The following is a 21,403-nucleotide window of genomic DNA, read 5'->3' as shown; positions in this document are numbered from 1 at the left end:
CCCGGTGAGGGTGAGCTCTCAGGAGGGCTGAAGGAAGGACTGTTCGTTGCAAGGGGCGAAGAGTCCAGCCGGGCGGCTCGCCCAAGAGCGGGCAGCGCCGGGACGCTCAGCCGCGGGCCTCGGCCCCCTTCTTCTCCGGTTGCCCCCACCCGTCCCCCTCCCGCTCACTGCGCATGTGCGGAAGAAGCCGCCCGCCGGCTAGCCGGCGCTCTACCTCCCCCTAGCGGAGGGACGGCCCCGCTTCCTCGCTTCCGGTCTGACCCCGCCCCAGCGGAGAGAGCGGAAGCGGCCGGGCCTGGCTGGGAAGGCGCCTTGTACCAAACCAAACGACAGCAAGATGCCGGTGAGGGGCCATGGGGGGCACGGGGACCACACCTGAAGAGATGGGCGATGGCCGGGGGCGGCCGAGGGGAAGGCGAAAGAAGGGAAGCGGCTGGGGGAAGGAGAAGGGGACGGCAGGCGGCTTGGGCCCGGGCGGTCATTCATCAATTAATATTGGTATTTCTTAAGCTTACTATGGGCCGAGCACTGTTCATTCAATCGTATTTACTGAGCGCTTACCAGGTGCAGAGCACTGGACTAAGCGCTTGGAATGGACAATTCGGCAACAGATAGAGACCATCCCTGCCCATTGACGGGCTCAAAGTCTAAACATGTTCTAAGCGCCGGGGGAGATACAGGGTCATCAGGTTGTCCCTCGTGAGGCTCACAGTCTTCACCCCCTCTTTCCAGTTGAGGGAACTGAGGCCTGGAGAAGAATAATAATAATGTTGGTATTTGTTAAGCTCTTACTATGTGCAGAGCTCTGTTCTAAGCACTGGGGTAGATACAGGGTCATCATGTTGTCCCTCGTGAGGCTCACAGTCTTCATCCCCATTTTCCAGATGAGGGAACTGAGGCCCAGATAGTAATAATAATGTTGGTATTTGTTAAGCGCTTACTATGTGCAGAACACTATTCTAATCGCTGGGGGAGAAACGGGGTCAGGTTGTCTCTCGTGAGGCTCCCAGTCTTCATCCCCATTTTACAGATTAGGTCACTGAGGCCCAGAGAAGTGAAATGACCTGCCAACAGTCACACAACTGACAAGTGGCAGAGCCGGGATTAAAACCCACGACCTCCGACTCCCAAGACCGGGGTCTTTCTAAGTTTGTCAGCCGGCGAAGGGGCGATGGTGGACTTGGAACTGAATTTCCCAGCCCAATTATGCCCCCCTAAGTTTCCCCTTCGCTCCCTCCCGCATCCCATATCGTTTCGACTGGGGTTGCCCACTTCCCCTTTTTCTGTCGACTCCACCCACCTTGTCGTTCAGACGAGAAGCCAAGTCTTCCAGGAGGAAGTGACACCTCAGTTGTCTATCGTGAGGCCCTTTGAACAGGCTCCTCCTTCCTCCCCTCCCCCCTCCCCACCCCAGCGTGGCTCAGTGGAAGGAGCCCTGGCTCGGGATTCAGAGGTCATGGGTTCGAATTCCGGCTCTGCCACCTGTCCGCTGTGTGACTGTGGGCAAGTCACTTAACTTCTCTGTGCCTCAGTTGCCTCATATGTAAAATGACGATGAAGACTGTGAGCCTCACGTGGGACAATCTGATTACCCTGTATCTACCCCAGCGCTTAGAACAGTGCTCTGCACATAGGAAGTGCTTAACAAATACCAACATTATTAGTATTATTCAGTCATATTTAATGAGCACTTACTGGGTGCAGAGCACTTTGCTGAGCGCCTGGAAAGCAGCATGGCTCAGTGGAAAGAGCCCAGGTTTAGGCATCAGAGGTCATGGGTTCTAATCCCCACTCCCCCACCTGTCGGCTGTGTGACTTCCGGCTAGTCACTTGACTTCTCGGGGCCTCAGTTCCCTCCTCTGGAAAATGGGGATGAAGACTGTGAGCCTCAAGTGGGACAACCTGATTCCCCTATGTCTACCCCAGCGCTTAGAAGAGTGCTGGGCACATAGTAAGCGCTTAACCAAAACCGACATTATTATTATTCTTCTTAGAAGCGGTGTGGCTCAGTGGAAAGAGCACGGGCTTGGGAGTCAGAAGTCCTGGGTTCAAATCCCATCTCTGCCACTTGTCAGCCGTGTGACTGTGGGCAAGTCACTTAATTTCTCTCTGCCTCAGTTACCTCATCAGTAAAATGGGGATTAAGACTGTGAGCCTCATGTGGGACAACCTCATTACCCTGTATCTACCCCAGTGCTTAGAACAGTGCTCTGCGCATAGTAAGCGCTTAACAAATACTGCCATTATTATGACAACAGATAGAGACAATCCCTGCCCAACAATGGGCTTGCAGTCTAGAAGGGGGAGATAGGCAACAAAACAAAACAAGTGGACAGGCATCAGTAGCATCAGTTGTCTATTATGAGGCAGTTTGAACAGGCCCCTTCCTTCCCCTCCTTCCTTCCTTCCTGTCTCCATCCCAAATTTCCTTTTTCTCCCTCTTCATTCACCCCCCTCTTCCTTATCCCCTCTAGACTTTGAGCTCACTGGAGGCAGGGAATGTGTCTACCAACTCTGTTTTATTATACTCTCCCATCCGCTTAGTTCAGTGCTCTGCCCACAGTAGGCACTCAGTACAGTTGATTATCCCCCTTCTCGTCTTAATTTCTACCCTTCTTTTTTCCCTTTCCCCCCGTCCATTTTTCCCATCCACTCCGTTTTCTTCCTCCCAGTTTGCTCCTGTTTTTATCTTTTTCTCTCTATCCTAGGCCCCTACCTCCTAAAATGTGCCTCACTGCCAGCAGTAAGCATTAGATGCCCTGTGTGATAATGGTCTATCCTTTCATCTGAGAGAGTCAATTGTACCCTTAGAGGAGATCCGATTCAGCAAACATAATATATACATTTCCCTGTCTTAACTTTCTGTTGATCTATGATAAAATGCATTTGTAAGCCCAAATGTCTACCATTCTGCTCCATTGCATTTTTATGTGGCATGCTATTGCAGGCTTACCACTCTGCCCTCATGGACTCGGACACCAAATTGATTGGAAATATGGCTCTGTTACCTCTCAGAAGTCAGTTTAAAGGACCAGCCCCTAGAGAAAGTAAGTTTACATATTTTTCTTTTTTAAAGAACATTTAAGCAAATCTTGGGAAACCGTAGCTCCTACCTATAACTGCGTTAGTATTTGTGTTGTATTCTACATATCCTGAAAGCCCCCCCAACATTTGGGCTTTGGGGAAGGTTGAGGTGTGTGGGGCCAGGACCTTGCTTGGAGCTTGAGGTTATAGTACTGGTGTAATAATAGTATTTATTAAGCGCTTTCTGTATGTAGCACAGTGTATTGAGTGCTGGAGGAGAATACATGGTCCCTGTCCCTTGGGGTGGCAGGGAGTGGAGATGTTAGAAGCAGCGTGGCTCAGTGGAAAGAGCATGGGCTTTGGAGTCAGGGCTCATGAGTTCGAATCCCAGCTCTGCTACTTGTCGGCTGTGTGACTGTGGGCAAGTCACTTAACTTCTCTGTGCCTCAGTTCCCTCATCTGTAAAATGGGGATTAAGACTGTGAGCCCCACGTGGGACAACCTGATTCCCCTATATCTACCCCAGCGCTTAGAACAGTGCTCGACACATAGTAAGCGCTTAACAAATACCAACATTATTATTATTATTACAGACATATCAGGAGTGATGAAACCATAAAATATAACACAAATAAATACACTAAATCTCGGTGGGGAAAGAGGGGTCCCAGAGTATGTGGGAGCAGCTTTTATTGCTAGTCCTGTGCATGGAGTATGCCAAGAGCAGAGGTCCTTGGGGGTGGGAAGGAAGGTGATGGTTACCATGGGGCTTTTCTCGGCGGCGAAGGAGGAGAAGGAATTCAGGGACTTTCTGATTTGAAAAATTGTCAACTCATTTAGTTCTTGAAAAGGCCCTTCAGAAATAAATGCTTCTGTATCAGTAATAGTGGTACTTGTTAAGGATTCATTATGTGCCAGGCTCTGTACTAAACCACTGGGATAGATTCAAGTTAATCAATCTGGACACACTCCCTGTCCCACATGGAGCTCACAGTCTAAGTAGGAGGGGGAGCCAGTATTGAATCCCCATTTTACAGATGAGGAAACTGAGGCACAGAGAAGTTAAGTTACTTGCTCAAGGTCACAGAGCAGACAAGTGACAAAGTCGGGAGAAGAGTCCAGGTCCTTCTGATTCCTAGGCCTGTGCTGTATCTACTAGATCACGCTGCTTCCCCAAACTTTATTTAACCAAAATTACTTGGTAATCTCACAAGCAGCGTGGCTCAGTGGAAAGAGCACGGGCTTTGGAGTCAGAGGTCATGAGTTCGAATCCCAGCTCTGCCACTTGTCAGCTGTGTGACTGTGGGCAAGTCACTTAACTTCTCTGGGCCTCAGTTACCTCATCTGTAAAACGGGGATTAAGACTGTGAGCCCCATGTGGGACAACCTGATTCCCCTATGTCTACCCCAGCGCTTAGAACAGTGCTCTGCACATAGTAAGCGCTTAACAAATACCAACATTACATTATTATTTGATCTCCCCTTCACCTCTGCATCAAACAGAAGCTCCTTACCATTGGTTTTAAAGCTCTAAATTACCTCATCCTTCCTCTCTCACCTCGTTGATTTCCTACTACAACCCAGCATGTGCACTTTACTCCTCTAACGCCAGTGTACTCACTATATCTTGGTCTCGTTTAATCTTACTGCTGACCCCTCAGCCTCATCTTGCCTCTGTCCTGGGACTTTCTCCTCCTTTTAGATCAACAGAAAATTACTCTCCCCATCTTCAAAGCCTTATTCAAATCACATCTGCTCCAAGAGGCCTTCCCTGACTAAGCCCTCGTTTCTCCTACTCCTTCTCCATCACCTGAGTATTTGGATCTGTAGGCTTTAAGCACTTGATATTCACCCCCTCCACCCCGGACCTGACTCCTCAGACCCACAATACTTATGCCTGTCTCCCCACTCTAGATTGTAAGCTTGTGGGCAAGGAACATGTCTACCAACTCTGTTATATTGTATTTTCCCTAGTAGAGTGTTATGCACATAACAACTGTTCAGTAAATAGCACTGATTGATGGATTGATCTGGGTCAGCCCCAGGTCACAGTGTGCGTATTTTGAAGCAAACTGTCTGAAAGTAGAGGCCACTGGCTTTTCTGGATAAAAGCATGTGGAAATCCACAATGAGGGTGTACAGATCTTTTTGAAGAAGGATATGTGTGTGGCTGAGCAAGTGTTCTCCTTTTGCTATTTCTTGCTGTCCCCAGGCAAAGCAGATTTCCTCTTTCGCTCCCCTCCTCTCTCTGTATATGTATCTATTATCTCAGTATATGTTTGATATATGTATAAACCCATACACACACCCACACTGCATCATCCAATGCAGCATCGTAAATGGCAGCCAGTTTTATCATAGAACAGTGTTATAAATGAGGGATTAAGGGGAGCCTGAGGATTATTGCCTACCAGCACTTCACTCCTATTTTCTTCGTTGTTGTTTCTTGTTGACATTATCTTATCTTTTTTCTTGTGTGTCTGCCCTCCCCGACCATCTTCCCAGATTGTGAGTCTGCGGTGGGCCTGGGTTTGTATTTATTCCCAGAATTTAGTACAATGAGGCACCATGGTAAGCATTTCATAAATGTCATTACCACCACTACTTCTCAACACTGTGGGAAGGAACCAGTTTGGAAATAGTTGCCTTTACAGATTGTTCTAATCGTTACTCCATTCTTATTTTTATGGGAAATGTAAGGAAAGCAGAAGTTCAGATCTAGGGAGAATTCATGTCATCACTGCCTGTGGCAGTACTTTTTCCACAGTTGATGATTTGGAATACTGTGTTCTGCCGCTTTCTTAATTTCACTACCCTCCCCCTCCAAACCACTTCCTTTTTTCAGCAGATATATCGCTGTCAGCAGTAGTTCACCAGTGGCTCAAGACTTTGGGTCCAATATTAGCTTTTCTTTGTCCTTAAATATTACATTTTTCATCCTACTTACTGGATATTTTCTTTCTTTAAACTATTTCTCTTTACTTTGAGGATCGTTTTTTTAATTGGGTCTTGGGAGAAAGTGCTCTGAAAGAGACTGTTTTGATTCCTCTGATGCATTTTGGTATATATCAGCCATGGTTCCTCCATGGATCAGATAGGGCAGAATGCTATAGAGTTCTCTAGTTCTGAATCAAGTACCCTTTATTGCTGAGAAAGTAGGTGTAATCTGTTTTAATTTCAAAACTAGTTTCTGCTTTGTGAATTTAATACTTTTCAGATTTCCCAACTACTTAATAGGTGTGAGCTCCATTTTTCTGAGACGATGGAAAGGTCAACAGTTGGTAGGGCAGATCATAAAAAGAACACAACCAAAAGATTTTCAGAACAAAAAAGCACCCTAGAATCTCTAGTAATAACTGAGAAATTCTCATACTGTGAGAGAGGAACTTTCAAATGATTATATGTCACTTTGTTTCTTTCAAGTGGTAATTTAAAAAGCTGGGATGACATGGAATTGACATCTTAATTGACACCTGCCCAGAGTCAGACTGACCTAATAATAATAATGGTACTTGTAAAGCACTTAGATACAAGATGATTGGGTTGGACACAGCCCTTGTCCCACATGGAGCTCAAAGTCTTAATCCCTATTTTACAGACGAGGTAGCTAAGGCACAGAGAAGTGAAGTGACTTGCCCAGCAAGTGGCAGAGCTGGGGTTAGTACCCAGGTCTTTCTGACTCATAGGCCATGCTGCTTCTATTGAGATACCAGAAAAATCTTGATGGGCAGCTCATGAAGATTTCTTTACATTTGTCCACCACTCTTCTAACTGGCTCTGAACGGTTCCTTTCTTGCTTGAAACAAGCAAGAAGCCAAGTGAGGGGAGCAGAAGTAAAGTCATTTTGCTTCTCAAACTTCTTCACCCCCACAGATTTTGGCATCAGTCCTGCCCTGGCCCTACCCCAGGTCCTCTAGGTAGATTTTTCAAAGAGATCCTGGGGATACTTTAAAGTACTATAATGGGGTAAGCCAGCTGGAAGTCACTGGAGACAGACCATGGAAACTCCAGGGGACTGGCAAGGAGCGGCAGGGGTGGATTAGGAGAGAGTGCCTTCTCTTCTCTGAAGCTGTTAGAGCAGATTTTTCTCGTCACCTGCCTCAGCTGTTACTTCTCTCTGTTCTGAAAGAGAAGTGACTTCTGCTCTGTTCAGGGAGAGTGATCGGGTTGTGGGGGTGTGCGGGGGGGGGTGTGTGAAAGAAGATGTAGAACTGGTGAAATTCTGAAAACACAGAGGTTCAGTTTGTAAAAAGGCTCCTGCCCTATGCCATCCTAAACCCAGGCTAGGGGAGAGTTGGTCAACAGACTAACCAGTTCTATGTAAGACTGAACTGGAACAGATGACAGGCCCCTATTTCTATTTTGATCCATTAAGGAGTGGGCTGGATCTGAATTGGCCTCTGCAAGGTGAGTAGGTGAAAAAGATGTTTTAACTTTGCTGACTTCTCTATATAGCAGATTATTGATTACCAAGTGATCTCTAGTGGCTTAAAAGAGTTAATATTCCTGGAAAAAGGAGACGTTTATTCCCTTCTCCCTGATAGCATCAGAGCCAGTATTTTTAAATTGCTTTTAAAACCCTATTTCCTCCCCTCTCACCCTTCAGCATTTCCAAGTCCTGAGGCAGGTGAGCACCTGCCCTCTCCTACATATTTTTAAACTCTCTGTTTCCTGCTACCTGTAATTTATTTTAATGCTCAGAGTGCACAGAGTGCTGTGCACAGCATTTGTGATGGATAGTAGAAATTCCCAGTTTTTCCAAAGGGAAAATGAGACAGTCATGATATGTTCTTGGTCAGGTCACTCAGAGGCGAGTCTGAAATTAGAATGTAATTGAAGCCATAGTAAATTTCAGGTATCCAGGGCCCTCAGGCCTCAAGAGGATTTTATTGTACTGTTGTACTGTTCTCTGAGAAGCATATCTATCCTGGATTAAAAAAATAATCTAAAAACAAATGGCTGTCTTTTAATTTCTAAAACCATCTGGTGGCTGTCACACTCCAGGGCCTCAGACCTTTGGAAAATGAAAAAGTGTAAGAACACAATTCCCACAGGAGACACATTCAAAAATGTGTTTGTTACAGGAGTATTTCTGGCTTTTATCAGTCTGCTAGCCACTTAAAATGACACACATTAATTATATAAATTCTATTTGTTTATAGAGTTGCATTTCGGAATCTTAGCACTCTCCTAAATATCCTTCATGACTAAGCTCTCCTTTCCCCATCTGCCCTTCCCTCTGTCTAGACAAGTCATTTGCCCGTGTATCCCTTTAAGCATTTTGATACTCCAGTCCCACATCACTTTTTGTACATATTCTTATACTCTGTTCCCCCATTCTATAATTTATTTTAATGTCCCTTTCCCCCTATAGACAAGCTCTCTGTGGGCAAAGATCACATATACCAACTTTGTTGAACTTTCCCAAGTGCCTAGGATAGTGCTGTGCCTGCAGTAAGCTCTAAGTGATTGATTTGAGAACCTTTCTTTTTTAAAACACACTTTTATTTTCGAAATATGTGCATTTCTAGAATTTGTTTCCAAATGTTTCAACTGCCTAGGTGTATTTTCATCTCTCCCGGGACCGCGAGAGGTAGGGTTAGGTAGGTTTTTTCCTGCCAAAAGAAATGTCATATTTTACAGCTGGATAATCTTCCATTTCCCCCTGCTTTTGTTTAGCAAAAGACACAGATATTGTGGATGAGGCCATCTATTACTTCAAGGCCAATGTCTTCTTCAAAAACTATGAGATTAAGGTAAGCAAAACAAATTGCAATGCCTTTAATGTTTCAGACACAGAGAATTACACTCGTAATTCCTTCGTCTCATTCCCTCTCTGTGCGCAAGGAACAATACTGATCTCTAAATAAAATAGAATGTGGTCTAGATACTTTTGTTCAATTACTCAGGAAGGAAAAGCTTTTGAAAGTTTTGTTTGTATTTTACGATGATGGCCAGGGCTTTTGTAATCGCTAAACTACAAATTACTAAGGTTTCTTTTCTCTTTTTAGAATGAAGCTGACAGGACCTTGATATATGTTACACTCTACATTTCTGAATGCTTAAAAAAACTGCAAAAGGTAACCAGATGTGGTTGATCCTAAACTAGAAAAAATTGTGCTTTAGTGGAATGGTTATTAACACACTGTAATAGTGTCTCATCCTCATGCAGCATCACAGCACTTATGTACATATCTGTCAATTATTTATTTGCATTAATGTCTGCCTCCCCCTTTAGATGCAAGCTCCTTATGGGCCAGGAACATGTCCCAAGCCCTTAGCACATTGTTATGCACACAGTAAGAGCTCATTAAGTATGACTGATTAATATGCGGTTTGTTCCAAACACAGAAATCATCTTTTCCAATTTAAGGAGCAGAGATTCATAAGGAACTTTGTAATTTATTTCTGAACTTTTACAGATTGAGTACAAGGAAGAATAAGAGGGAATGGTTGGTTCAGTAATAGGTCTTCAGAATCCTGTCATCCAGCAACAGGAGCCTGAGTTTTTGTTATGAATATTTTAAGCTAGAACTCTTATTAAATTCATAGTTAATTAGTCAGTGAATTGCATTTCTGCTTATTGTATTTCCCCACAGAAGCTCCCCCAAAATAAAATCTTTTTTTTTTTTTTCCAGTGCAATTCCAAAAGCCAAGGAGAGAAAGAAATGTACACACTGGGAATCACCAACTTCCCCATTCCTGGTGAACCTGGATTTCCACTTAATGCAATTTATGCCAAACCTGCAAACAAACAGGAAGATGGTAAGGACAAGGCATCTACCCTCTTTTTTAACAAGTATTCCTTGGGTTTTTGATAAAAACATTCACTTTCTCAGAAAAATTCAGAAGTAGTTTGCCAAACAAAAGCACTGGAATTTTTCAAATGCTACAAAATTCTACTTAGGTAAAATGTTTGCTAAGTACAGACTCAGGGCTCTCTTCCCAGTAAATCTTTTTTGTTGCTAGGTTGTGCTGCTTTATTTCTATGAGTGCATGGAAGTGTGCTAGCCTAGGAAAAGGCAGACTATCTAAAACTGCTACCTGTCCATTTGACTTTGTTTTCACGCTATGATCTGCTAAATGTGTTGTATGCTGCTTGTTTTAGAAGTGATGAGGGCCTACTTACAGCAACTGAGGCAAGAGACTGGACTGAGGCTCTGTGAGAGAGTTTTTGATCCTCAGAGTGACAAGCCTAGTAAGGTAAGATTATTTCCCTTCGTGAGTGGGGAATTTATTGTTTCGTTGAGGACCAACTGTTAAACACGATAAAATATTCTACCACAGGAAAAAGAGTGGTTCCATAAAGTAGTGTGGTAGTGACCCATTTTGATCACTTGTGGACTGGACCATAAAGTTCTACAGCTGGTTCATAGAAATATATCGGACATTCGGGATTTATTTTAGCTCAAGTTGGGGCATTTGTTTTTGAGAAGACATTTATTTACAGAAGCAGTGTGGTGTAGTTGATAGAGCATGGGCCTGGGAATCAGAGGACCTGGTTTCTGATCCCGGCTCTGCCATTTGTCTGCTGTCTGACTTGGGGCAAGACACTTGACTTCTCTGGGCCTCACTTGCCTCATCTGTAAAATGGGGATTAAGACTGTGAGCCCCACTCTGGTCAGGGACTGTGTACAACTTGATTAGTTTGTGTCTACTCCAGTGTTTAGTACAGTGCCCAACACATAGAAATACTTAACAAATATCATAAAAAAATTAGGCAGTATTTGAAGTACCAGCTTCAGACAAATTACCCAGTGTTGAAGCTGAATAGTGAAACAGTATAACTCCATCATTTTTTTTTCCTTCTTTAGTGGTGGACTTGTTTTGTGAAGAGGCAATTCATGAACAAGAGCCTTTCAGGCCCTGGGCAATGAAAGATGTGAACAATACCAAGGAGAAGCAGCAACCACAGCGTTAAGAGTATTGCAGCAAGATGTACACAGCTCTTTGCCTTTGTTTTGTAAAAAAATTGTATTAAAGAAATAAGAAAATTCTTAAAGAAGAATATGTGGTAAAAGGGTCCTTTGAAAAATTTTGCATTGTGAAGCTGGTGCTTAATGATGATGATGATGACAATAAAAAGAAATCTCTGCTCCATGTCACAATTGTTTCATTATTCTTTCTAAGGCAAGACATGCCAATATTAACTTCCCTTTTTGGACTGGGATGTTAGAGGCTTTTAAAATGCTGGAGGACCTGTTCTAGTGCTAGGCTGCCAAAATTCAAATACTCAGTTCTTCCAATGTGAATATTTTCAATGTGCATTTTGCCTAGAATACCTCTAGGGAATCAGGAGATTGTTCATCCAACACATGATACCTATTTGCTTCCAGCACACTCTGGTATGGGAAAAAATGATTGTGTGTGTGTGTGTTTACGAGGGTGTGTGTAATAATAATAATTATGGTATTTGTTAAGCGCTTACTATGTGCCAGGCACTGTACTAAGTGTTGGGGTGAATCCAAGCAAATCGGGTTGGACACAGTTCCTGACCCCCAAGGGGCTCACAGTCCTAGTCCCTATTTTACAGATGATATAACTGAGGCACAGAGAAGTGAAGTGACTTGCCCAAGGGCACACAGCAGACAACCATGCACATGTGCATGGTTTCAGAGTGGCTGAATGCTATAGTGTGACTTTTCCTAAATGCACTCCTAATGCTATAGGAAAGGAGCAGCATCGGGTAGTGGACAGAACACAGGCTTGGGAGTTAGAAAGTAATGGGTTCTAATCCCAGCCCTGCCGCTTGTCTGTTGCGTGGCCTTGGGCAAGCCACCTCAATTCTCTGTGCCTCAGTTACCTCACCTGTAAAATGTGGATGAAGACTGTGAACCCTGTGTGGGATGGGGACTATGTCCAAACTGATTTGCTTGTATCCACCCCAACACTTAGTATAGTGCCTGGCACATGGTAAGAGCTTAACAAATACCATAATTATTATTAATTACTATTATTAGAACAGACTGTACTGGGTTTTAAGGTAGCATTTTGGGAGGTTCCTTAATCTTTCAGGCCAATATTGTATATTTTAGTGCAAAATAGCAATTGTTTACTGATGTCCTGAGAGAGCTGATGCCCATTTCAAGGCCTAGTAGAAAGATCATTGGCCTGCAAGTCAGGTAATGTGGATTTCAATCCCGACTCCACCACTCTCCTGCTATGTGATCTTGGGAATTTTACTATACTTCTCTGTCCCTATTTCCTCATCTATAAGGGTTCCCTTAGAACTTCATGGGGAACAGAGACTTTGACCTCATTCTTTGGTATCTACCCCAGAACCAAGAAACAGTGTTTGGCACATAACACTTAAATACCCATTTATTATTATTATTTTTATAATTATTACATCTTAGACTATGAGTCTGAGGGACAGGGACGATCTCGACTATCTTGTATCCACCATACTTGACCCATTATAAGCACCAAAAAAATACTATTATTATTACCTGCATTCTAATAACCCTGGCTCTACCACTTGCCTGCTGGGTAACCTAAGACAAATCATTTAACTTCTCTGTGCCTCAATTTTCCCATCTTGAATATGGGGCCATTTCTCTACACTGCCTTAAGACATTAGCCTGTGTAAGATTGAGAATGCATCTGATACAGTATTGTACCTACCCTTCTGGCACATAGTAAACATCTAACAAATACAATTATTATAAACCAGTTTATTCTGGAGAGAGTTAATAATTTACCTAATTGTCTCATGTATTTTTTTATTGAATGAGAACTCTTTAAACAGCAAGTTATTTGCCATTTTGAGGTTCTGAGGTTTAGGGCCAATCTTCTCACTACTACAAAACTGAGTTGTCTCTTAATGTGCATGCAAACCATTACTTTCATCTGCTCTGGCCAGAACCACTTGCAGCTTACAGTCTTCTACTTTCATTTAGGGGTGCAGGAAAAGCTCCCTAGAACATAGCACAAAAGCCCTAACTACTTCCAGAAAATACAGGCAGCCACAGAGAAAGTTGTGCAGGGACAGGGAAAGGGGCCATGTAATAGCAGTCACAATGAAATCAATAGATCAGTAATATCTTTTGAGCACTGTAATAAGGACTTAGGCGAGTACACTAGAATTAGACCTTATCTCTTTCCTCTAGTGTTGGGGGTGGGGAGACAGAAACTAAAGTAAATTACAGATAGGAGGGTGTAATAATAATAATGTTGGTATTTGTTAAGCGCTTACTATGTGCCGAGCACTGTTCTAAGCGCTGGGGTAGACATAGGGGAATCAGGTTGTCCCACGTGGGGCTCACAGTCTTAATCCCCATTTTACAGATGAGGGAACTGAGGCACAGAGAAGTTAAGTGACTTGCCCACAGTCACACAGCCAACAAGTGGCAGAGCTGGGATTCGAACTCATGAGCCCTGACTCCAAAGCCCGTGCTCTTTCCACTGAGCCACGCTGCTTCTCCATAGAATATAGATGATACAAGCATAATGGCTTGAATGATGTGAGTAGGGGGATATAAAGTGAAAAGATTGGAAATTAATCAGGAAAGGAAGTCCTCCTAGAGAAGATGTGATTTCAGAAGGTTTTGAAGATGGGGAGAGCTCTGGTCTGTTGGATATAAAGGAGGAGGGAATTCCAAGGCAGAGGGGTGGATGTGAAAAGAGGTGAAAATGGGACCAATTCACAAGAAGAAAATTAACTCATAGCCTCTGGGAAAGTGGGAAGATGGGAAAGTACTTCCTATTAGTTGAACAGAAAGGAAGAACCCGGAACTTTTAACTATTAAACATTCGTGTGATGCCCATTTAGTGGAGCAATTTCTTTGGTTTGCCACCTCTTTGTCCCTAATAATATTCACTGGAAGTTTGTAAACATCCTTTCTCTTTCTCTCATGAATTGTTTTCCCCTTAAATTTACAGTAATATGGGTGTGAAAAGCCATTTGGAACCCAAGTATGACCAGTTTGAACTTGGAAAATATTTGTTTTTATTTGGAAAATGGCATTCTTGAATCTCAGATTTTTTTAAATGGTATTTGTTGAGCACTTACTATGTGCCAGGTACTATACTAAGAGCTCACTCTTGCTTCAGAGCTCTCCATCACCTGGCCCCCTCCCTCCTACCTCACCTCCCTTCTCTCCTTCTCCAGCCCACTCCATACAATCCACTCTACCTCTAATCTCCTCATGGTCTCTTGTTTGCACCTGTCCCGCCATCGACCCCGGCCCATGTCCTACCACTGACCTGGAATGCCCTCCCTCCTCACATCCGCCAAACTAACTCTCTTCCCCTCTTCAAAGCCTTATTGAGAGCTCACCTCCTCCAGGAAGCCTTCCCAGACAGCCCTCCATTTCCCGCTGCTTCTCCTCCCCTTCCCATTCCCCCCTTCCCCTCCCCACAGAACTTGTGCATATTTGTATATATTATTTATTACTCTATTTTGTTAATGATGTGGTATATATGATTCTATTTATCCTGATGATATTGATGCCAGACTACTTGTTTTGCTGTCTGTCTACCCCATTTAGACTGTGAGCCTGTTGTTGGGCAGGGATTGTCTCTATCTGTTGCCGAATTGTACATTCCAAGCACTTAGTACAGTCCTCTGCATACAGTAATCACTCAATAAATACGATTGCATGAATGAATGAATGAATGAATGAATGAATGAATGAATGAATGAAAGAGCTGGAGTAGATATGAGATCATCAGACTAGACACAGTCCATGTCCTACATGGGTGTCACAGTCTTAATCCCCATTTTACAGATGAGGTAACTGAAGCACAAAAATGTTCAGTGACTTGCCTAAGGTCACGCAGCAGACAAGTTGCAGAGCTGAATTAGAACCCAGCTCTGGCTCCCTGGCCTGTGCTCTTTCCACTAGGCCATGTTGTTTCTGTGTTTTGATCTTATATTTTGTATTAGAAATAAATGCTGTAAAAATAGAATGAATTCTTTATTCTTTGGTTATCGTTTCTTTTATTAGAGTAATCAATATAATCTTTTAAAGAGAACGGTAGTTTTTTATTCCAAGATTGAAAAATTTATTTTGAAATGGTGTGAGGCAATTATTTTTTAAGAACCCATGGCTTTTGCAGTTGGATCTGACTCTCATAGTTCCCTTTTTAATTTATCCTTTTACTTAATTTTTTTCTCCTTATATGTTAGTTATAGCCTGAAAATATGGCAGCAAACAAATTGCATTTTGCGAGTCATTTTTCATTCTAGCTTTTGTACATTCATGGCTGTAGTTTCTTGCCCCTGAAGTGGCAGCAGGGGGAGCCAAAAACTGCTCCCCAGAACCTAAAAAATCGGTCTCGAAAAATTAAAATATATTCCATTCTTATGGAGAAGATTGACAGCATAGATTTTATGTGGAGATGGTGAACAATCTCCATTAGTATGCAATCTCAGTGAAAACCTGATGCTAATTTAATGTATGCAAACAAATTAAGTAAGAACCAGAGCAGCAATCTGTCTCCCCCGATTAGACTGTAAGCTCGTCAATGGGCAGGGATTGTCTCGATATGTTGCCGAATTGTACATTCCAAGCGCTTAGTACAGTGCTCTGCACATAGTAAGCGCTCAATAAATACTATTGAATGAATGAATGACTCAATAAATAGTATTGATTGAATGAATGAATGAATTTAGCCTAAGGATGACATCAACTCTCCTTGTCCTCCCAGCAAGAACAGGAATTCCAGTTTGTATCTTCTTTAAATCAAGCAATAATCACCTTTATGAGAAAATTATTGAGGGCAGATTGTTTCTGAAAAGGCTACAGTAAAGCGATGCAGTTAAGCGAGATTTATGAAAGTTGCTGGGTTTCATCACATTTTTCACTAAATAACACTGAAGTGATGAGTTTGGGACTTAGTTCCGGAAAAGGATTCAAAATTTATCCAATTAGAAAACCGATTACAAAACCTGTAATTTATTTCTTCCCCCTTATTTCTTGAGAACTTATTGTGTTGGAAAGTACATCTATTCAGTCTTGATTCCAAAGTACATAGCACAACCACAATGAAAATAATCATGCACTATTCCTGACCTCCCTTCAAACTACTCTATATACCACTGGATTTCACGGGGTGTTTACGGGATGATGGAACATTAAAACTAAGATTACCCAAAAGTTTCTTTGTTAAGAATAATATTTCTTTGATGACCCTTTGTACATTTCAATTCCCAATAACATTTATAGTTTAAATAAGTGTATTATTACAAAATAATAATAAAATTGATTCTTACATACCACTTTTATTCCCCCAGTGCTCACATTACTTACCTCATTTTTGACCCCATGACATCTCTCTGAGGTATGGAAAGGCAGATTATTATCCCTGCTTTACAGATGAGGAATGCAGACAGAGAGGTTTAGGCTTCACGGCAGACTAATGGCAAAGCTGGAACTAGAACCCGGGTCCTCCAACCTTGATTAGATCACTATTTTATTTTCTAAAATATTCATAGTAGCTTTGCATCGATTTCAAGACTTTCATCAAAGGATTCTAATGCATTTTACAAAGCAGAATTTTCTCCATTATAATCAGAAAAGGCTCAGAAAAGAGGAGAGTCACATGAATGAACCACTTATTGAACCAGAACTTGGGACTTCTTAAGTGCTTCCTCTATTACATACTCAAGGAAGATTTATTCTCCTTGCCTAGACTTCCTGTGATTAAAATATCTTTTGTTCTGTTAAACTTCATTTTGGACTACTAGAGTCTGTCATCCATCCTAAAAGCTTTAGTGCAAGGAAAACTATTCATTCATTCATTCAATAGTATTTATTGAGCGTTACTATGTGCAGAGCACTGTACTAAGCGCTTGGAATGAACAAGTCGGCAACAGATAGAGACAGTCCCTGCCGTTTGACGGGCTTACGGTCTAATCGGGGGAGACAGACAGACGAGAACAATGGCAATAAATAGAGTCAAGGGGAAGAACATCTCGTAAAAACAATGGCAACTAAATAGAATCAAGGCAATGTACATTTCATTAACAAAATAAATAGGGTAATGAAAATATATACAGTTGAGCGGACGAGTACAGTGCTGAGGGGATGGGAAGGGAGAGGGGGAGGAGCAGAGGGAAATGGGGGGAAAAGAGGGTTAAGCTGCGGAGAGGTGAAGGGGGAGAAAAGGAGCTCAGTCTGGGAAGGCCTCTTGGAGGAGGTGAGTTTTAAGTAGGGTTTTGAAGAGGGGAAGAGAATCAGTTTGGCGGAGGTGAGGAGGGAGGGCGTTCCAGGACCGCGGGAGGACGTGGCCCAGGGGTCGACGGCGGGATAGGCGAGATCGAGGGACGGTGAGGAGGTGGAAAACTACCTGGGTACAGGTGAATGCATTTATTTCCTGAAATCCAGTGTATAACTTGAAGTTACTTTTCCACTTGAAAGATCGTCACCGCCAGGAATCATGTAATTAACGTTAAGGAACATTTGCCCTTAAAACGATTTTCGAGAGACAAAAGCCAGACCTGGGAAAAATGAGAATAGGGATCTCAGAAAGGAAGATCCTTGAGAAGTCCTAACTACCCTCTTCTCTTTCCCCTTCACATCTCCTCCCACCTTCCCCACTCCACCCTCCCCTAAATGCTTGCACAAGTGTCACAGTCCCAACATCTCTTTTAATTGCTAACAATCACCAAAATCTTCTTATTCTTTCCAGGGTAATTTTATTTTGTCTTATGATCTATTTTAGTATTGATTTGTGTCTTTTAAAAGTAGTAATACTAGAGCCGTTCAACAACCCTGTCGACACTACTATCCCTTGCACTCTCATTCTTAACTAGTTTTGAATACTCTGTTCCCGACGTTGTTCCCTTGGGCCTGCAGACATCCTCTGTAGAAATACAAATATAATACAAAGAAATAAACGGAGTTGGTAGACATGTTCCTGGTCTACAAGTTTATATACAGTCTAGGGTGAAGAAAAGGTCTTGGACCTGGAAACAAAGTATAGTCCCCTCCAAAAAAGGTATACAAGGTGGTTAAAAAAATGTGATAAAGGCCTGGATAAAAGTGTCCATTGTATTTATTGAGCGCTTACTATGTGCAGAACACTGTACTAAGCGCTTCAGAGAGTACACCTTAACAAGAGTTATGTGGGAACAAAAATCCCGGTAGACAGTAAATTCCTTGTGGATTCAGATGGTGTCAAACTCTGTTGTATTTTCCCAAGCGCTTGGTACCAGGCTCTTCCCACAGTAAGCACCCAATAAATAAATACCATTATACTGCTACCTTGCTGGTACAATCTCTCATCAAATCCCGACTGGACTACTGCAGCAGCCTCCTTTCTGATCTCCCATCCTCCTGTCTCTTCCTGCTTCAGTCTATACTTCACTCCACTGCCCAGATTATCTTTCGGCAGAAATGCTCTGGGTACGTCACTCCACTCCTCAAAAACCTCCAGTTGTTGCCTATAAACCTTCGCATGAAGCAAAAACTCCACCACTCTTGGCTTCAAAGCTTTCCATCAACTGGCCCCCTCATCCCTCACCTCCCTTCTCTCCTTCTCCATCCCACCCCGGGCACTCCGCTCCTCTGCTGCTCACCTCCTCACTGGGCCTCGTCCTTGCCTGTCCGGCTGTCGACTCCTGGCCCATGTCCTACCTCTGACCTGAAATGGCCTCCCTCCTCACATGCACTAACTCTCTTCCCCTGCTTCAAAGCCCTACTGAGAGCTCACCTCCTCCAGGAGGCCTTCCCAGACTGAGCCCTCCCTTTCCCTCTGCCCCTTTTCCCCTCCCCATCACCCCAACTCCCTCCCCCTGCCCCTTCCCCTCCCCATAACACTTGCATATATTTGTACATATTTATTGCTCTATTTAATTAATGATGTACATTACCTATGGTTCTATTTATTTTGATGGTAGTGTTGCCTGTTTTCGTGTTTTGTTTTGTTGTCTGTCTCTCCCTTAAAGACTGTGAGCCTGTTGTTGGGCAGGGATGGTCTCCATCTGTTGCTGAATTGTACTTTCCAAACGCTTAGTCCAGTGCTCTGCACATAGTAATCGCTTAATAAATATGATTGAATGAATGAATCCAAATTATTTTCCTCCAGGTGGATGAGGGAGAAACCAAAAAATGCTTTGTGTATTTTGAAACTTGGCCGTTTGATAAGCTAATCCTAAACACTCAAGTCTCATCTCATGCTTATACTACAGGCTTCTCCTGGATGTCAGCTGTGTGACTGTGGGCAAGTCACTTCACTTCTCTGTGCCTCAGTTACCTCATCTGTAAAATGGGAATGAAGACTGTGAGCCTCATGTGGGACAACCTGATCACCCAGTATCTACTCCAGTGCTTGAACAGTGCTCTGCACAGAGTAAGCGCTTAACAAATATTCATTCATTCATTCATTCATTCATTCAATAGTATTTATTGAGCACTTACTCTGTGCAGAGCACTGTACTAAGCGCTTGGAATGAACAAGTCGGCAACAGATAGAGACAGTCCCTGCTGTTTGACGGGCTTACAGTCTAATCGGGGGAGACGGACAGACGAGAACGATGGCAATAAACAAAGTCAAGGGGAAGAACATCTGGTAAAAACAATGGCAACTAAATAGAATCGAGGCGATGTACAATTCATTAACAAAATAAATAGGGTAATGGAAATATATACAGTTGAGCGGACGAGTACAGTGCTGTGGGGATGGGAAGGGAGAGGTGGAGGAGCAGAGGGAAAGGGGGAAAAGAGGGTTTAGCTGCGGAGAGGTAAAGGGGGGGGGTGGTAGAGGGAGTAGAGGGAGAAGAGGAGCAATGTTTCATTTTACATTATCCCAGGGGAAAACAAGCGACTTGGAATCCACGAGCAGGACTCCTTGTCAGGACGCAGGATGAAACTATGAGCCCGTCATGGGGCAGGGATTGTCTCTATCTGTGGCCGAATCGTCCATTCCAAGGGCTTAATACAGTGCTCTGCACATAGTACATCGCCTTGATTCTATTTAGTTGCCATTGTTTTTACGAGATGTTCTTCCCCTTGACGCTGTTTAGTGCCATTGTTCTTGTCTGTCCGTCTCCCCGGATTAGACTGTAAGCCCGTCAAACGGCAGGGACTGTCTCTATCTGTTGCCGACTTGTTCATCCCAAGCGCTTAGTACAGTGCTCTGCACATAGTAAGCGCTCAATAAATACTATTGAATGAATGAATGAATGAATAGTAAGTGCTTAACATAGAGAAGTAGCGTGGCTCAATGGAAAGAGCCCGGGCTTGGGAGTCTGAAGTCATAGGTTCGAATCCCGGTTCTGCCACTAGTCAGCTGTGTGACTGTGGGCAAGTCACTTCACTTCTCTGTGCCTCAGTTACCCCATCTGTAAAATGGGGATGAAGATTGTGAGCCTCACATGGGACAACCTGATTACGCTGTATCTACCCCAGCGCTTAGAACAGTGCTCATAGTAAGCGCTTAACAAATACCAACATCATTATTATTACGTTTCATTTTACATTATCCCAGGGAAAAACAAGCGACTTGGAATCCACGAGCAGGACTCTGGATGAGACTGTGAGCCCGTCATTGGGCAGGGATTGTCTCTGTGGCCGAGTCGTCCATTCCAAGGGCTTAGTATAGTGCCCTAAACATAGTAAGCGCTTAACAAATACTAACATTATTATTATAATGTTTCATTTTATATTATCCCAGGGAAAAACAAGCGACGTGGAATCCACGAGCAGGACTCCTTGTCAGGACGCAGGATTAGACTGTGAGCCCGTCACATTGGGCAGGGATTGTCTCTGTGGCTGAATCGCCCATTCCAAGGGCTTAATAGACTGCCCTGCGCACAGTCTATGTTCAATAAATACGATTGAATGAATGAAGTAGGTTGGGAAGTGGGGCAGAGCGGGGCTTCTGCGCACGCGCAGGACGGCGGCGGCGGCGGCGGCGGCCAAAAGCTGTCCAAAGCGCCTGATTCAAGCGTCTTTAATTGGCGGCCGTTCGGTCCCTTCCCCGACTTACCCCGCCGACCTCCCTCAGGCGCTCCTGGCCGTATTTCAATTAACGTCTGAGGAGAAGTCTGAACTTTCGCCCCCGGCATTGCCTGCGGTCAATCCCTAAGCCTTATCCCCGGCTGGCATTGCGTCTGGTCCAGTCGTATCCCCGGTCCCACCCGGAACAGAGGACGAGATTCCCGAGGGAAAATATTATTTTTTTTTCCGTCCCCGGAGGCAGCGGGGTTGTCGCGGAGGCGGAGGTTTCGCGTCCGGCTTCTCGGGGGTCGAAGGGAAGGACCCGATGGACCCCGGCGCCGTCGCCATTTTGGAGTGTCTGGCGGGGCCCCGCTGCGCGCGCCTGCTGCCCGTGCCCGCGCCGCCCGCGCCCCCGCCGCCGCCTCCGCCGCCTCCTCCTCCTCCTCCTCCTCCTCCTCCTCCTCCTCCTCCACGCAGCCCGCCGCCGCCGCCGC

General features: G+C 43.9%; 1 protein-coding gene across 1 annotated transcript; it reads left to right on the top strand.

Moving 5' to 3' along the window:
* The first annotated feature begins 207 nt into the window (after positions 1-207).
* ARPC3 (actin related protein 2/3 complex subunit 3) lies at positions 208-11,129 on the top strand. Its single transcript, XM_007655599.4, has 7 exons — positions 208-343; positions 2,948-3,047; positions 8,704-8,780; positions 9,036-9,104; positions 9,663-9,789; positions 10,133-10,227; positions 10,839-11,129. The coding sequence occupies exons 1-7, from the start codon at positions 338-340 to the stop codon at positions 10,899-10,901; spliced, it is 537 nt and encodes a 178-aa protein (XP_007653789.3). The 5' UTR covers positions 208-337; the 3' UTR covers positions 10,902-11,129.
* The last annotated feature ends 10,274 nt before the right edge of the window (positions 11,130-21,403 follow it).

This window comes from Ornithorhynchus anatinus, chromosome 2 (assembly GCF_004115215.2).
Source record: "Ornithorhynchus anatinus isolate Pmale09 chromosome 2, mOrnAna1.pri.v4, whole genome shotgun sequence".
NCBI classification, from domain to species: Eukaryota; Metazoa; Chordata; class Mammalia; order Monotremata; family Ornithorhynchidae; genus Ornithorhynchus; species Ornithorhynchus anatinus.
Note: the sequence above shows the minus strand (reverse complement) of the source record. Positions and strands in the feature narration are given on the sequence as shown.